At 33.6% G+C, this 17,406-nt stretch overlaps 2 protein-coding genes and 1 pseudogene across 2 annotated transcripts; 1 reads left to right on the top strand and 2 right to left on the bottom strand.

Annotated features, from left to right (window-relative positions):
- Positions 1 to 2,552: 2,552 nt before the first annotated feature.
- On the bottom strand, positions 2,553 to 5,737 carry LOC125585703 (annotated as a pseudogene).
- A 4,061-nt stretch (positions 5,738 to 9,798) lies between these two features.
- LOC106391852 lies at positions 9,799 to 12,219 on the bottom strand. The gene has a single exon (XM_013832577.3). It carries the CDS (start codon positions 11,844 to 11,846, stop codon positions 9,993 to 9,995), a length of 1,854 nt encoding a protein of 617 aa, XP_013688031.1. The 5' UTR covers positions 11,847 to 12,219; the 3' UTR covers positions 9,799 to 9,992.
- A 1,165-nt stretch (positions 12,220 to 13,384) lies between these two features.
- LOC106391854 (CMP-sialic acid transporter 2-like) lies at positions 13,385 to 17,255 on the top strand. The gene is made up of 14 exons (XM_013832578.3): positions 13,385 to 13,645; positions 13,847 to 14,048; positions 14,118 to 14,234; positions 14,495 to 14,551; positions 14,797 to 14,874; positions 15,073 to 15,177; positions 15,292 to 15,414; positions 15,506 to 15,583; positions 15,783 to 15,852; positions 15,939 to 16,046; positions 16,151 to 16,284; positions 16,373 to 16,452; positions 16,552 to 16,597; positions 16,921 to 17,255. Exons 2-14 carry the CDS (start codon positions 13,893 to 13,895, stop codon positions 16,969 to 16,971), a joined length of 1,203 nt encoding a protein of 400 aa, XP_013688032.1. The 5' UTR covers positions 13,385 to 13,645; positions 13,847 to 13,892; the 3' UTR covers positions 16,972 to 17,255.
- The last annotated feature ends 151 nt before the right edge of the window (positions 17,256 to 17,406 follow it).

Here is a 17,406-nt window from a genome sequence, read left to right as displayed (position 1 = left end):
GTGCCACGACGGATTAAAAATTCGGTCAGTTAAATTGCTTCCATCGTCCACGTTGGATTCTTTTGTTTCGTTTAGGGCTTTGTTGTTAATGATTTTGGGCTTCTTCGTTTTCTTTAGGCCCGACATATTGTCCAAGTGAAAAAGAAATTGCAGAACTCAACCTTAATTTCCTTCGTGTTTTCCTTTTTTTCGATTTCCCCTTCCATTTTCTGGCTTCGATATTTTCCATTGCTATTCTCTCCGGATGCGTTTCAAACAATAACTTCACCACTATCTACACTCATCAATCCTTAATTGAACCCAATCAGTGGACTCTTTTCATCTTCCTCACTATTTTTTCCCCTATAAATCTACTTTCTTATCATCTGTTTCGAATCTGCTTGATCAAATTCACTCTGATATTTTCTCAGAAATATACATTATCCATGGTTTTCCAGAATCTACTTTTGCCAGCTTTTCGAATATACATTATCCATGGTTTTCTGTGACTTTAGATTAGATTGATGTAAATTTATATTAATTACTTTCCAATAGAATGTATATATCTTTTAAAAATGATTTCCAAAATCAATATATTTACTAATTTAGCTTGGGCTATAGTTTTAAATTATTTTCTTAAAAAAAAATAATTGATAAATTAAAATGATTGTAAAAATAAAAAGAACAGTAGAAAATACCGGGAGCACTTACCAATTACCCCTAACAACATTTATGAAATTTCTGAAAATATTAAATAAATCAACTGTTTACCTTTTATCAAGCTGATAAAATTATTAGATCCAACAATTTTATTTTTCATGTGTATTTCTAGAGAGATTGATTTTATTGGGAAGAACTTAAACTTTTAGTCACTAATTATACAATACGAATCAGATAGAATGAACAAAATAATTAAAAAATCAAAATTTTAAATTATTGAAGTTTTAACTAATTTTACTTTTACTGTAATACTAACTTAATATAATATGTGTTTTATCATTATTTAAGTTTTACAGTCTAAGATGTGAAACTTCATTTTAATAATTTATATTTGTCAAAATTTCCAATATAAATTACATATTTAAATATAAATAATATTTTAAAATAAATTAAAATTTTAGGAAAATAAACCCGGACGTAACCCGGGAAAAGGCTCTAGTTATTTTAATGAGAACATAGTGGAAATGCTCTACTGTCTCTTGTAATAATTTTTGTTGTTGTTTGGTATAACCGTTTAAATCTTCACAATAAAATTTTAATTATCTATTATAATATTTTTGGCAGTCCTTTAGTCAATTCTTTGGACTGTATGTTTACCAAATTGGTATCTGATGCAGATAGATGTTAATTTGGATATACTCCAAATATCATAATTATCTAGTTTATTATTTGTTTTAGTATTGATATTAATTAGTTAGAATTATTTTAATGATTTTTAATAGTTTATAGGTTATTTGGTTTTCATATAAATAGGCTTAGAGTTGTATTCAGTTTATTTATGATTTGATTAATAAAAGTTAAGAAAATTTTCTTGACATTGATCTTAGGTATTCTTAGACTAAATAAAATCATTGTGTTATTGTAGCTTCTGCTACATCAGTATCACACAACTGTTCAAAGTTCAAATCTAATAAGCAATAACCTGCGCTCGGACGGAATGAGATATTTTAAATATTAATAAAAATCTAGATTTTTTTGTATATTTACGGACTAAAGATAAGAAATATCTAATATCTATTAAGTTAGATTTTCTATTTATATATGTTATGATTATTTATGTTTTTAAAAATTTTAATATATTGATAAAAAATTAATGTGAAATTTTTAATATTTTCAGTAATTTATAATCGTTTTAAAAATTCAAAAAAAAGAAAACTCCAATTTTTAATTAAATAATCATTGTTTTTTAATAATATAAATTAAACAAAATGACAGAGAATATACAAATTGTTACCAAATCTTTATTATTTAACAGTATTAATTGTCATCACCATAGCTTTATTTAAAATAATAAGGAAGTATATTTTTTTAATATTTAATTAATAAATGGTTCACTTTATTATATTCAATAACAGTTTTGTAATATTCTAATAACTTAAGTATTTTTAATATGAACTGTGAAAATAATTGTAATGTTGACATATAAGCATTGGAATTAATGTTACAACTTAAAAGATGATTTTCAAATAATATATAAGAGATTTTCTGTATTTTCTGTTTGACTATATATATTTATGGAAAAAAGAGAGTTTTTCTTTTCATATTTGACTAAGAAAATACTTCTTAAACTGTATGTCTGTGTTCTTATATATAATCAGAATGTGTGAAGAAAAATCGTAAGAGAATATCTTAAACACAATCCAAAAATTTAGAGATTAAAAATGACTATCACAATGAAGACTTTAATCACATTTGTTTTTACTATTCTTTTCCTAGGATTTTCTGTTCATTGTCGTACTATAACGAGCGCTGTTACCCCTGGTAATGGTTTATATTTGTACCTCAATTTTGAATATTTTGATTAATTAATATACATATTGATTTAATGATTTGTATTCATATAAATAGGTTATGGAGAATTAAATACGGACATTTGCTTTACCGTCTTGTCACCGTGTAATTGGCGATATCCCAATGGGGAAGCAATGTGCGACGGCGGTTGTAGGAGAGATCACAAAAGGTCAGGATATTGTGATACTCATGGAAGATGTTGTTGTGTTTTTTAAGTATGTGTCTAAGATGAAATCATCTTATCATATGTTATTATAAATCTATAACAGATGTCAGAAGATCTAGAATAAAATAAAAAAATATTTACCAGATTGATATTAGTTTGCTTAAATTTCAGTAATATTTATTTTAAACGAAGCAAACTAAAACTATTTCTCCTAATGAAACCAACATTTATTTTTTGTCACCATCAAGAGATTATATATATATGTTCAAACCAAACCAGTGTAGTCCAACAAGAAACATGCATCTACAAAAGAGAGGACATGTAAATATATATACATAACAATAGCTAAAAGAAAATATTTTAATGAAAGTCAAAACTCTCTTCTTCATTGAAGTCTGAACTTCTTCAGCTTTTGCCTAAGGGCCTCGATTGCATTCTGTATCCTGTTGCTTTCTCTACTCCTCACTTCCAGAGACGCCTCATGCAAGTTTTGAATCCCTCGAGCCAATTTCGCAATGGAAGGAGCTGAAGGAAGAGACACAGCTGCACATTCTATCGATAGAGTGGCTCCAAACGTTGCCAATGGCAAGGAACGTGTTGAAAGACTGGCTCCAAACGTTGCCAATGGCAAGGAACCGATATGTTTTGCTCTTCTTTTCCTCATTATTTCATAGAACGCAGCTCTCATGGCATAGAAGCTAGTCTTCTCAGCTGAAGCTATAATACTATATATATGTTACTGCTCTGATTCTCTCAGCTGATAAAGAAGCTTTCGCCAAAGAAGTTGATTTGGCTCCAGAGCTAGCAAAGCCAGGGGCCATCACTTTTGAGGGATACGCCACTTTGGTAAATGCATATGACATTTCCTTGTGGGTATGTGTCAAGAAGAGTGATGAAACTTACAATATATGATTAGTATTAAGAAGTATATACTGTACCATTTGCATTATGTTCTTCACCAACTTGACATCATCAAAGTCTATTATCCGATGGTTAATTTTTCTAGGTTGAATTCCATCCATGGATTCACTCGAAAGATCACTTTTGGTTTCTCGTAGGAAACATAATGTAAGCACAAATTTAAACACTTCAACAAAATCGATGAAGATGAATCTTATCATATACCAAAATCCGCTATCAATAAACCAACAACCCTTATCAGTAGATTTTTGATGTGTTTTTGTTGTAGAGCAATTGTAGGAAGTGCGTTGGGGTCTGATGTTTTTCGCAAACAAGCGAATAAAAGTGACATAAGAGACATTCCATCGCCCAAAGAATGATGCAACTTTACTATACCCACAGATTCTGCATTTGAAGTCTTGAGGTTCAACACGTGAAACTCCCATGGTGGTATGGACATGTCCATTGGAGTATTGGCTATGCTAGAACAATAATAATCTTCTATGAACTCCTCAGGATTTTCAATGTTGACATGATCTAGATTTGGAACAACATGACTTTCTACTTGAATTCTGACCGGAACCCAAACTGGTTCTCCTTTCTTTTTATTTTTACTATCCATGTCCTGAAACGGAATAATCTAAGATCAAAGAACATGGCATAAGATATTTTCATTTTTTTAGTTTATACGTATAATCACATCGTTAGTAAATGAAAATTCCATTTTTACCTATTGTCTATAACAAGATGGATGTAGGTATATATATGATTACCAGTTTCCAAGGGAAGCGAGGGAGCTTAATCAAATGACTCCTTGATGCCTGCAGCAACGGAGGATATGTTGCATCTAGTTTTCAACCCTAATGTTACCACAATGACAGCACAGAGTTCAGGTGAACTGAGTAGCCGGGAAACTGGACTAAGTGGTTCCTCGGCTCCTCTTTCCTCCTCCTCACTCGCCATGTATTTTTCCCAAAAAAAATATTCTTTCATTCTTTGGTTGTAACCTTGTCTATATATAGCCACACTTCTGTTTCAAAAAAAAAAAGCCACACTTCACTTTAATATCACTATTTCTTTTAATCTTTTTATTTATTTTTATTAAATAGGTTGGTTGGCACAACACATTAGACATTCCTATACCCTCATGAGAAGTAGAGGATGCGGGCGCTCTTAGATCCAAGAGAAGCATTGTTCCTATTGATTGCTTTTGTTTCCTTGTCAACTTATAAAATTACACAACTTAGAATCACTAGAGACAAAGCAACGGTTCTCATTATGTACGAGTGGTATGTACCACTTGTCTTGGTTTGTGTGTTTTAATGTTCTTCTTCTAATCTTTTGTTACACAGTTCTTACATTACATTCAATGAACAAAGATTCAACAACATCTAAATTACACTATAGCAATCTGAAATATAATATATCTAATTAATATAATTGTTTAATTTATTAATAATATAATTAAATAAAATTGATGGAAGATATGCAAATTGTTAACAACCCATTCTTATTTAATATCATTAATTTTCATATTTGTTGAAATCACATTAGATAATTATGTAACTTTTATTTAAGAAAAGATCGAAGTAGATTTTCTTTTAACATTTGATTAATGAGTAGTCCACTTTATTATATATTAAGAGCATCATATTGAAAAGAATTGTAATGTTGACACATACACATTGTAATCAATGTTACAATTTAAAAGATGATTGTCAATTAATATATAAGTGATGATTAATGAATGTTCCACTTTATTATATATTATGACAGTTAAGAACATCAGATTGAAATGAATTATAATGTTGACAAATAAGCATTGTAATTAATGTTACAACTTAAAAAATATTCTCAATTAATATATAAGATATTCTTTGTATTTTTCGTCGACTAAATGTATTCATGAAAATAAAAGAAAAGAGTTTTTTTATTTGACTAAGAAAATACTTCTTAAAATGTATGTTTGTGTTCTTATATATAGTTAGAATGTGTGAAGAAAAATCATAACAAGTTAAAGAGAATATCTAAAACACAATCCAAAAATTTAGAGATAAAAAATGGCTATCACAAGGAAGACTTTAATCACATTTGTTTTTACTATCCTTTTCTTCGGATCTTCTGTTCGTTGTCGTACTACAGCTATAGCTGTTACTCCAGCTAGCGCCGTTACTCCGGATAATGGTTTATATTTGTACCTCAATTTTGAATATTTTGATTAATTAATATACATATTTATTTAATGATTTGTATTCATATAAATAGGTTATGGAGAGTTAAATACGGACATTTGCTTCACCGTCATGTCACCATGTAATTGGCGATATCCCAATGGAGAAGCAATGTGCAATGACTATTGTAAGAGAAATAAAACTTATTCTGGACACTGTGATGCTCATGGAAGATGTTGTTGTGTAATATAAGTATGTGTCCAAGATGAAATCATCTTATCATATGTTTTTTAATATCTGTAACAGAAGATCTAGAATCAAATAAACAATATTAACAGATTGAAATAAGTTTGCTTAAATTTGAGTAATATTTATTTTAAACGAAGCAAACTAAAACTATACCGCAAAAAGGATCACAAGATTTTGAGTACATTGTAAATACAGAGATGTCCAAAATCTCCTGATGAAATCAACATTTATTTATTGTCACCATCAATGGATTATATATACAGAAAAACCTCTATAAATTAATAATGTCGGGATTTTGAAATTTTATTAACTAGGGATCGTTACCCGCGTCAAGGCGTGGAGTTTTTGCATTTTAATCTATTTTTGTCTCTTGCTTTCTAATCTAGCATTCAGTTTTTCAATGCATTTTATCTTCATCATCTCCTCTTGTCTTGTTTACATTTGTTTTCACGTTTTGTCGTTTGATTTGTCTTAGTTTTGGCTTGTGTAATAACTTAACCCTGTTCATTCTTCTTTCATTCTTTATTGATTGATATTTTTATCTCGCTTACCTCTGTGTTGCCATTAATTTGCTCGAATCATTTTTCATCATCTGATTCGTATTCTTTTCATATTCATTAACTATTGTCTCCAATCTCTTTAAATCTTAAAAATCCTACATGTTCTTTTGTTTATTAAATCACATATTAAATATTGTTGAAACTGTTTATTTATTCTAATAAATCCTTACGATTATAACTAAGATGATATGGATAAAAGACTGATTATAATTTAGTTGAAATTAAAGTCTAAAGTAGAAGTTATTAAACTTGCAATCCTTCTTTTTGTCATCCAAGATAGCTTTAGTCAAATCAATTATATTGATTTAGAAAACCGATTAGCTATTTCAATCTCAAACAACCAAAAAACATGTGCATTTGTTATTGACGCTGCAGGGGGTTTCCTTTACTATAAACATAATTGCTTGTCACAACTGTTAATAAACCCAAATGTGTTTACAAAAGCTACCCATATAAGAGTTTCATACTCATTTCTCTTTCTCTAGTCATCTCCTATGTTAGTAGCTATCATAATACAATCATGAAACAAAGGACATATCTCTTGGTTCCATATAGAATATGCAAAATGACTATTTTCTGCAGACTCCATAATCACTGAGTATTATAAATATCAAACTCTGTCTATGGTCTATTTATATGTTGAGGAAATGCCTCGAAATGTAGCTTCCAAATAATGATTTCCAGGTCAACACATTGCATGTTAACCTCCACAATGGGATCAGCGGATCTGCAAATACCGCTACATGTCGAGTCGAACGCAACTACACATATGTTCCCTGCTTGTGCATTTCATTCACAATCTGTAATTCTCCCAAGAACCAGAATCAATGTTAAATGAGGTAAAAGTTTTAGAGTCACAACAGACTTTGTATAGCCAAGCCCAATAAACCAAGCACCCAACGTAACATCCCCACTTGCCTATTTGTGCAGAAAATGACTTGATCATTATATAGTAGCACCGAGAAGTTATATTGAGAATGAGGTATGAATGCAAAGTAGACAAAACAGTTAAAATCTTACTGATTATGGGAAATATAAGAAATCAATTCTCTTGAAATTGCGTATAACTGTCCAATAGCGTGACAGAAGTACTTGTTCCTGTTCTCACCAAACATCCAATTCTAAATGTATATATAAATCTATTAGAGTTATTGTCAGCGTTCTGTTGCGATATTTGTTAGCTAAAATAATCCATCCAACATAATATGAAAAAAAAACCAACGAAATTATAAAGCTAACCATCAGCTGAGATGCTTTTGCTGTCCTGACACATTGCAAGCTTAGTGATTTCACTGTCAAAAGCAACAAACTAAGCAGTCATATAAATCCGAGACATTTATTTACAAACGGTTCCTAGCACAGAAAAAACATATTATTATGTTATGGATGATAAGTTTGATGCATAAATACAGTTTAGAATTTTTTTTAACTGAACATTTGTGCCTACTGAATTACCTTACAACACCCACTGCATTGTGATTTTGGCATGTTAAAGCTGAGAATCAACATTGGAGCTTGCGTTAGCATTTGAAACATGAAATATAGCACCATCAATTTCCAGTGTTAATTCCATTGACAATAGCTGTGCAAAAAAACTCTGCTAGTAAGGTAATCGTGATTAGTAATTCTTTACATCTTAGTGTCGTACAACTTCAAAACGATAGACACTTATAATCAACGGCTCTCAAAGATGGACCGCAAACCATCTAATGATTTGCTTACCTCGTCGTATAAGTAATCCATGTCACTTCCCTCCCACGGGTAACGTTGCTGGTGAAGATCAATTCCCTCCACCTCTTCCTCATCATTAGGATGCTCTGCAATATACCCTCTGTAAGGTTCAAATTTATGTCGATAGAATTATCAGGGAAAGAAATATAAAGTACCCTCCAAATCTTCAGGAGCATCAACATTTTATTTATTCAATGATCTTCATTCAACCTAACAACCATCAAAATAAAAAGAATGTGAGGCACATAATCTTCAAAATCCAAGTTTAATGAATGAAAAAAAAACTCAGGAAGACATAAAATGTCAAACACTCACTGGCTTCTTCCTCTTTTACTTCTTGGCTCCCGTAAATGAACTGTCAAAGCCATCATTATTTGCAGGAAAAAATATTAAACAAAGCAACTGATGAAAAGAAACAAATATGTTTCACAGCACATAAACTCTTCTTGAACAATCAGGCAACAGATAGTATGTCTCCCGTGTGACTCAGCTGTGTCCTCGATGGCATCCTGAACGACAAATGTCTTCTTCTTCTTCTTGGTTAGATCAAAGGGTGCAAGCTAAGGATGACCAAAGAAAATTAAAACCACACAATCATGATTTATCAGGCAAAATAAAAGAACCGATGATGAATTTATTAAAGATAGAGAGATGTAGAGACTAAAGAAGAAATACTGATTCATGAAACTCAAAGAGTCAATCTGTGTTTCTTAGATGAGTCATGAACCGATGATTAAAAATTGAAAGCCCTAAACTTCCATTGAAGAAAACGCTTACAGACCAAAGAGATTTATTGGGTTTTTTTTAACGAATCCCATTTCAAAACGTGAGTTATAAAGTATTTATTAAATCATTAGATAAAATAAATAAGTGTGGATCCCACAGAGAAAACCGAAGAAGCAAAGGCTTCCGACCTTCGTAAATATATATTTGTTTTAGCCATCAATGTACAAAGAATCGTTTAGCTCAGTGGTATAAATGTTGTTGTTTAGATCTCAATAACCCGGGTTCGAGCCACAGACTTGACACTTTTTTCACACTTTTTAAAAGTGGGACCCACATATCGCTGACGTGTCGCATCAGGAGTGATGCAACTGTCCTATTATAACGTAGATTATAATGTAGATTTATAGATATATTAATTTATAAAAATTTCTTTATTTTAAGTTTCTTATTTTAAGATTTATTTATTCTAATATAATATTTGATTTTAGTGTATACACATTGATTGTTATTTTTTTTTTAATTTGACATTTATATTAATATATATTACATAAAATTTAAATGTGATTTAAGATATAATATTACTAAATCTCATCAGAAGTATATGAAGTGTTGAAAAAATATAAAGATAATTTCATTGTAAATATAAAACAAACAATATAATAATAGCTTGTTATTTATATAAATATGTATACATATAAATTATTAATTTATAATTTTAATGGAACTATGTATTTACATAAAATTTTCTAAAAAAAATATTATCTTATTATTTTATCGATTTATATCAAATTATGAACCGGTCCAATGGAACCAACGAAATTTATTAATTTATAGAAATTATTAATTTATCGAATATTAATTTATAGTTGTTCTAAGTATATTCAAACCAAACCAGTGTACTCCAACAAGAAACATGCATCTACAAAAGAGAGGACATGTAAATATATACATAGCAGTAGCTAAAAGAAAATATTTTAACGCAAGTCAAAACTCTCTTCTTCATTGAAGTCTGAACTTCTTCAGCTTTTGCCTAAGAGCCTCGATTGCATTGTGTATCCTGTTGCTTTCTCTACTCCTCACTTCCAGAGACGCCTCACGCAAGTTTTGAATCCCTCGACCCAATTTCGCAATGGAAGGAGCTGAAGGAAGAGACACAGCTGCACATTCTATCCCATCTCCATAGAGAAGCAGTCCCGCACAAGTTGAAAGACTGGCTCCAAACGTTGCCAATGGCAAGGCACCAATAGGTTTTGCTCTTCTTTTCCTCATTATCTCATAGAACGCAGCTCTCATTGCAGAGAAGCTCGTCTTCTCAGCTGAAGCTATAATACTATGCGTCACTGCTCTGATCTTCTCAGCTGATAAAGAAGCTTTCGCCAAAGAAGTTGATTTGGCCCCGGAGCTAGCAAAGCCAGGAGCCATCACTTTAGAAGGATAAGCCACTTTGGTAAACGCATAAGTCACTGCCTTGTGGGTATGCGTCAAGAAGAGGTTCAACGAAGCTGGGACTTTGAAAGTTACAATCTTGAAGAGAGGAGAAGCAGAGATGGCCTTGGAGAGTGATGAAGCTCCCCAAATAGCAGTAGCTCCTGCACCAACCGCTACAACCGGTTTATCAGATAACAACCGTTTCAGCTTTGAGTCATTACCACTCTCGTCGTCGCTATCAAAGTCCTGTACCATATGCTCAGACAGATCTTTAACCTCTTGAGGAACACTAGTCCTCCAATGCTGCCTAAGCCCCGCGAGGTTACTCGCATCCACCACCGCCACTATGTTCTTAAACCTCTTAGCCTGGCTGCGGAGAAGATCCGCCATCAGCGCGTAAGACTTATCCTCGGAAGAGAGACTTTCAAACCGAGCTTCGGCTCGGTTCTTGATCGGTAGCCGACCAGCATTGTTCAGAGCGATTCTCAGACCTTCGACCGCGATCTGGAATAGGTAAACTTCGGAAAGAACATCTGTATCCATGGATTCGCCTCTGTCTACATCGGATAACATCTTTCTAGCGCTGGCTAAAGCTTTCCTAATAGATGGCAGATCATTAAATATGTCACGAAGATCCACAAGTAGAGAGTAGATAGACTCAGCAAACGGTGGAACCTCATGAGAAACTCCATTGGCAACGCAACTTAACGGGCTAATCTCTTTACTAAGCTGAGTGATATGAGAGGATAAGAGCTTCAGCATCTGTGACTGAACATCATTAGTTATCAGAAACCTTCTAGAACCTGACAACACAGCAGAGGGAGAGCTTTGTGGTATAATACTATTAGCTAAACCTTGCACCTTCCCTAATGTATCACTCTCTTCATAAGAGCCTTCAATAGCAGCTATGTTAACAAAAGGAGACTCAAGCACCATGAACGAACAACCAACCTCGGAAGCAGCTCTCTTAGCAGCCAACACGTGTCCGTTAAAGCTAGTCCCGAAGATCTCCCTCAGGACCAAGATCCCGGCAACGCTCTCGTACTTCTCCTTGTTAACCTTATCCACAAAACACTGCTTGAGAACTCTAAACGCTGATGTCGGGATGGAGTCGCTCACGCTCTCCTCGACCTGAGCTTCTCCGAGAGCTGATTTGTTCACTTGAGCGACTACAGCGTCGGGGCGGAGCTCGCGGATGAGAGACTCAGCGTCGGTGGCGGATCTCTGAGAGAGGTTTTGTGCAGAGAGGATGTAGATGGTTGAGTCGTGCTCAGGGACTGTGATGGCGAAGATGAAGTTCTTGGTGCTCGAGGGGAGTGAGAGTCTCTGAACAATCTCCTTTGATTCTTTAATGTCATTGGTGAGTAGTGAGAAAGGCCATATGCTTCTCAGACCAAGACTGTTGAAAAAAGCAAATTCCACCATTGTTGAATTCGTCTCCAAAGATGGATGCTTTTAAACAAACCCACCAAGGAAACGAGATGAATTCGAATAAAGTCGTGGTCTTTTATCGAATTCAATCGAACTGGGGATAGATTGATTCGTAAACCCTACTCAAATCGAATTGGGGGGGAAAGGAGCTTCTTTTTCGTATGAATCAGTGGCTGATGACGGAGAAGTAAGTACCTGGTTTGGTTTAAAACTGTGGTGGAGAAAGGAACATCGGTTTAATCTCAATTCTGTATCAGGCTCTTGTCTCTCTCTCTCTCTCTCTCTCTCTCTATCGCGCAACTCGCGGCTTTCTGCTTCTTCTGGGCTCCGATGAATGACGGACACAGCAGTCCTTCGTGTTTAATTTTCTTAAATCATTTAATTTTATTTCATTTGAAATTGTTAATTGTGATTACAGGCTTAATCAATTATTCTGACCTGGTCAAGTTCGGTTATTTTGGTTTTTCTTAATTTAGTCGGTTCTGTCAATACAGGATTGATGATAATCAGTGTAATTGTACACGAATTGTTGAATATCATCATTTAAATTTATATACAATTGATAAAAGAAAAAATTTATTTTATCAAAAATATATATATATTATTGCTGACAATGATTATTTTCTGAAAAAGCAACAAATATCTAGGTTTCACAAAACAATTCGCCAACTTTTTTTGTATGTGTATTTTGTACTAAATGATTGTTGTGGTTGAACAAAAATAATATGACCAACATTGTACGTAACGCTCTCATGAATCTTCATTTTACAATTTTAACAAAAATATTCATTTACAATTGCAAGCATCATTTATAAAGTTTTTAGCAACAAAAAAAAAGCATCATTTATAAAGTGTGAAGAGTGGATACATTCATGGTGTATATGCCTTAAATTGTGTCCATAGCTACAAGTCTACAAGGAAATGCATGCAAATTGTGTGTATCTAGGTTTATACTTATAGGGAAAGAAATATATATGATGCCGTAGGTGTCACGTTATTGATTTGTTAGGCATGCATTCTCTCCTTCAACACAAAATAATAAACTTTAATTCTCGTGTTAATTATTAGACGCTACTAGTTTCTCAACCTAAGCTTGATTTTTCAATTTATTTGCTCCAAATTAAGCTTTGATTAAACCAACCCACGAATTGGAGCATAGTTATGAATCTCTCAGTTCATATTAACCTTCAAGTCCTTAAATTAACTTAAGAACTCCTGTAATTAGGTATCTCCTACAACAACAACAAAATCAATTAAATAAAAAAACTTAAAAACAAAATGATGAACTACTATTTAAATAATTACTAACAAGTCCAAGCGAAAGAAACATTTGACCAAAAAAAGCCAGAACTTGGATACAAATAGTTACGATAACCGATTCAAACCCTCCATCACCCGCGTGACACGTCACCTTAACTAAACCTTCACCACCACTCTTACTCAAATCTTATTGGTCTGTCACAATCACCAACCGTCACCGTAGAAAGAAACAGCCAATGGCTGTTCTGTTTTTTTTTTGGTTCCTCCAAAGAAACGCAATAAAACGTGCGAGAGAATAAGAACGCACTTCCAATCAATCAACCGACGGATTCACCTTCCTCCTCATCTCCCTCTCTCTCTGTATATTCTTCGCATCTTAAGCTGAAGCTAAAGGAGAGTTCTTTAGATTCTTCTGAGTTTCTGTAATTTAGATCTCATTGAGATAGAGAGAGAGAGAGAGAGAGAGTATCCAATTCTACAAGGTTTTGGGCTTGTGAATGCACTTGTTGAGCTGATCTCAGTGGTCCATTGAGGTTAGTTTGATCGATCTGGTCTCTGTTTTTCTTCACCGGAGCTGATAAAAATGTGATCTTTACAATGTCGACACAACGTTTATGCTTGATTCTGCTGCCAAGCTTACATTTTTATCTTATGGGTCTTGAGATCTATCGTGAATACTGAGATCTGATGGCTGAGATCACTGTTACTTGTTTTGTTTTGTTTTGTGTTTGCAGGTTTAGCTCTCAGGCTAGAATCGTCAGCTTTGGGGGGGAAAGGCTGATGAAGAACGGGATGGCTGAGTGCAGCGTGTGTCGTTCAAGGAGTATCAAAGCTATAGCGAGGGCTTATGACAACCGCAAGATTAGAGTTTCCTCTAAACAACGAGCTCTCAATGTCTTTTTGGTGGTCGGTGACTGCATGCTTGTTGGTCTACAGGTAATGTTTACATCTCTGATTAGTTGTTGTTCAAATTTATTTAAAAAAGGTTTTGTTATGTGGTTACAGCCAGTGTTAGTGTACATGTCTAAAGTGGATGGAAAGTTCAACTTCAGTCCTATTAGCGTCAACTTTTTGACGGAGATCGCAAAGGTTATGTTTGCAGTTGTCATGCTTCTGATCCAGGTAACGTTTCTGAATCACCTTCAGCTCTTTTGAAATATCATTTCTATTTTTTTGGCTCATTTTAATTTCATTTCTTGGATCTAGAACTAGCTGCTAGATCTTTCTTCTGCACTAGAACAGTTTTTTTTTTTTTTTGAATTGAATGTTAAAATTAATTTTTTTTTAAAAAACATCCTTTTTACATCAAGTGTACTTTTTCTTAACTGTGTAAAAAATTTAGAACTTGAACAGTTACCTAAGTGTTTGTGGTAATATTGTAGGCCAGGCACCAAAAAGTTGGAGAGAAGCCTTTACTATCTTTTTCCACATTTGTCCAGGTAACCTCTTTGTTGTCAATTAACAGATTGCTATATATCAAAAGATTCTGTACTAGGATGGTGGTGTGGCATAGTCTCAGATTTAGAGTTTAGTTTCTTGGGCTCTCAGTGTCTTATAATCTTTGTGTATGTTAATAGTTTGAAATGTGGATATTATTTGATCACTAAGATTTTATTTAATACTCAAAACTTCTGAGTTTTAATTGCTTACTATTTAATAATAACAGTAGCTCTTATTTTCGCAGGCGGCTAGGAACAATGTGCTTCTCGCTGTTCCAGCAGGGTTGTATGCCATTAATAACTATCTTAAGTTCACAATGCAGGTACACGCTGCTTCTTGTTTGCTTTCTAGTGATAGATATTTTTTGAGTCTGCTGTATAATATGCACTGAACAATAGCTTAGAAGTTAATTACATCATGCACTGCTGTTGTATTTATCTTAGCCTTCTCCGCTACTATTTGGTTCTATTTTTTATTATACTTTAGTTTCACACAGAAATTCACTTTTCTGATGTGACAGCTATATTTCAATCCTGCTACTGTGAAGATGCTCAGCAATCTAAAGGTTCTGGTAATTGCTGTACTACTGAAGATGATAATGAAGCGACGGTTCTCCATCATACAGGTCAGGTTCAATAATTTTTGGCGTGATTTTTATGGTATCAGACATTATTACTTACATTTCTTTTTGATTTTCAGTACCTCATGGAATTGAGTTTGTTTTGGCTTTCTGTTGTAGTGGGAAGCACTTGCTCTGTTGCTGATAGGGATTAGTGTAAATCAGCTGCGTTCTCTTCCTGAAGGTGCTACTACTATGGCTGTCCCAGTTGCTATGGGTGCATACATCTGTACCTTTATCTTTGTAAGTCACACTTTTTGCTGCTTCCATTTGCTTTTCTTGAAATTTTTTGTATGCAAGTGATTTCCATTCACATAATCTTTGCATCTTGCAGGTTACTGTCCCATCCTTTGCATCTGTCTACAACGAGTATGCTCTGAAGAGCCAGTATGACACCAGCATTTATCTCCAGGTTAGCTAAGCGTTGCCACATAGCTTATTTTTCCATATAGCAGCAGAGAATTCTAGTAACATTGGAAGGCTTGTGGTGAAACTATATATTATACTGTGTCATTAACTGTGAGAGACATCACTAGAAAGGTCATGACCATCACAGCTTGTGTATGTATATGTTGTCTTCTGAATGTAAAACATTAATTTTTGTGGTGCAGAACTTGTTCCTCTATGGTTATGGTGCAATATTCAACTTCCTTGGAATACTAGCAACTGTTATATATAAAGGTATGGGTCTTGTAAGTAACACAGCAGAGAAAAATATGATAAATGTTGAAACCCTGTTAGCTAACAGTTCTAGCACTCTCAAACAGGTCCTGGCAGTTTTGACATCCTACAAGGACATTCCAGGGCTACCATGTTTCTGATACTGAACAACGCAGCACAAGGGATTCTATCCTCCTTTTTCTTCAAATATGCAGGTTAAAAAAAAAACACCAATTTATGTAAAATTTACATGAGTAGAAACCTTGCAGTAATATTGTTTTGATCGATATCTATCTAAGTTGTCTTTGTATGGTCTCAGATACAATATTGAAGAAATATTCATCAACGGTTGCCACAATATTTACTGGCATAGCATCTGCAGCACTTTTTGGACATGTGTTAACAATGAATTTTCTTCTGGGAATTTCTATAGTTTTCATTTCAATGCATCAGGTAATCACATAGAAAACCGCTCCCGGGTGTATCAGTTAACTTATTTCATCCATCTCTTAATGTTTAATTTGACTCATACTTCATGCAGTTCTTTTCACCCCTTGCAAAAGTGAAAGACGAGCAACAAAACGGGAACCTAGAAATAGTTAATGCAAAGGATGGTCATAGGTGTGTGTTGTTCAATGACAGATCATTATTCTTTCTATGGTAAATGAAGACTCATCTGCACCGTCTAACTTCTTTTTCTTCCTCTGTTATCTCCTCCAGGGCTAAAGACTCATTCATCAACATGGCAGCAGGAGCAAATGAAGAGGTGAACAACACATACACATACACATACACATTCCCATCAAGTGAAAACTAGTTCCTGTAATCAGGCCCGGCTCAGGAGGGTGGGCAAAGGGGCATTGGCCTAGGGCCCAAAAGATTTTTTGCATAAATAGTATTGAAAAGGGGCCCAATATTTTTAAAAAAATTGAAGATAAGGCCCGAAATTTTTAAGTTATCATATAATTATGTAAAAAAAAAAATTTTTGATTATTTTGCCAAGGGCCCAAAATTCTTTTGAGCCGGGCCTGCCTGTAATTTTCTGACTTGAGCTGAACATATTTTGTCTTTCTTTGTCTGTTTATGCAGACTACTCACCGTGTTGAATCAGATGACAGAGAGCCGCTTCTTCCAAGATAAACAAAACTCTCACCGTAAGAGTAAAAAAACTCATCCTCTCCAACCAGTGCCGGTCTTGAGTTTTGGAAGACCAGAAGCTAAAGGAAAAAAAAAGGGCTGCTTTTCGCATATTCAATTAAAAAAGCTTGAATATATCAAAAAAAAAAATCAGTGTCAATAAAAATTTCATTTTCAGTCCACTAGCTTCTTCACTATAATTAATCTGTTCCTCTACAAATTTATCAGGTGTAGAAGGTTTAAATTTTTTACATATTTTAACATGGAACCAACCATTGAATTTGTTAGTGCTCCTTTCCTCTTCTTTTCTCTTATTTTTGTTGCATCTCTTTTTTTGTTTTAATTCTCTTTGAAAACATTGAACTACAAAAAGGTGTTGTAAATGAATATATTGTTTATAAAAGTCAGATACCACGAATGAAAAATAACACTTACATA

This window comes from Brassica napus, chromosome C4 (assembly GCF_020379485.1).
Source record: "Brassica napus cultivar Da-Ae chromosome C4, Da-Ae, whole genome shotgun sequence".
Lineage (NCBI taxonomy): Eukaryota > Viridiplantae > Streptophyta > Magnoliopsida > Brassicales > Brassicaceae > Brassica > Brassica napus.
This window is presented reverse-complemented; position numbering and strand designations above follow the sequence as displayed.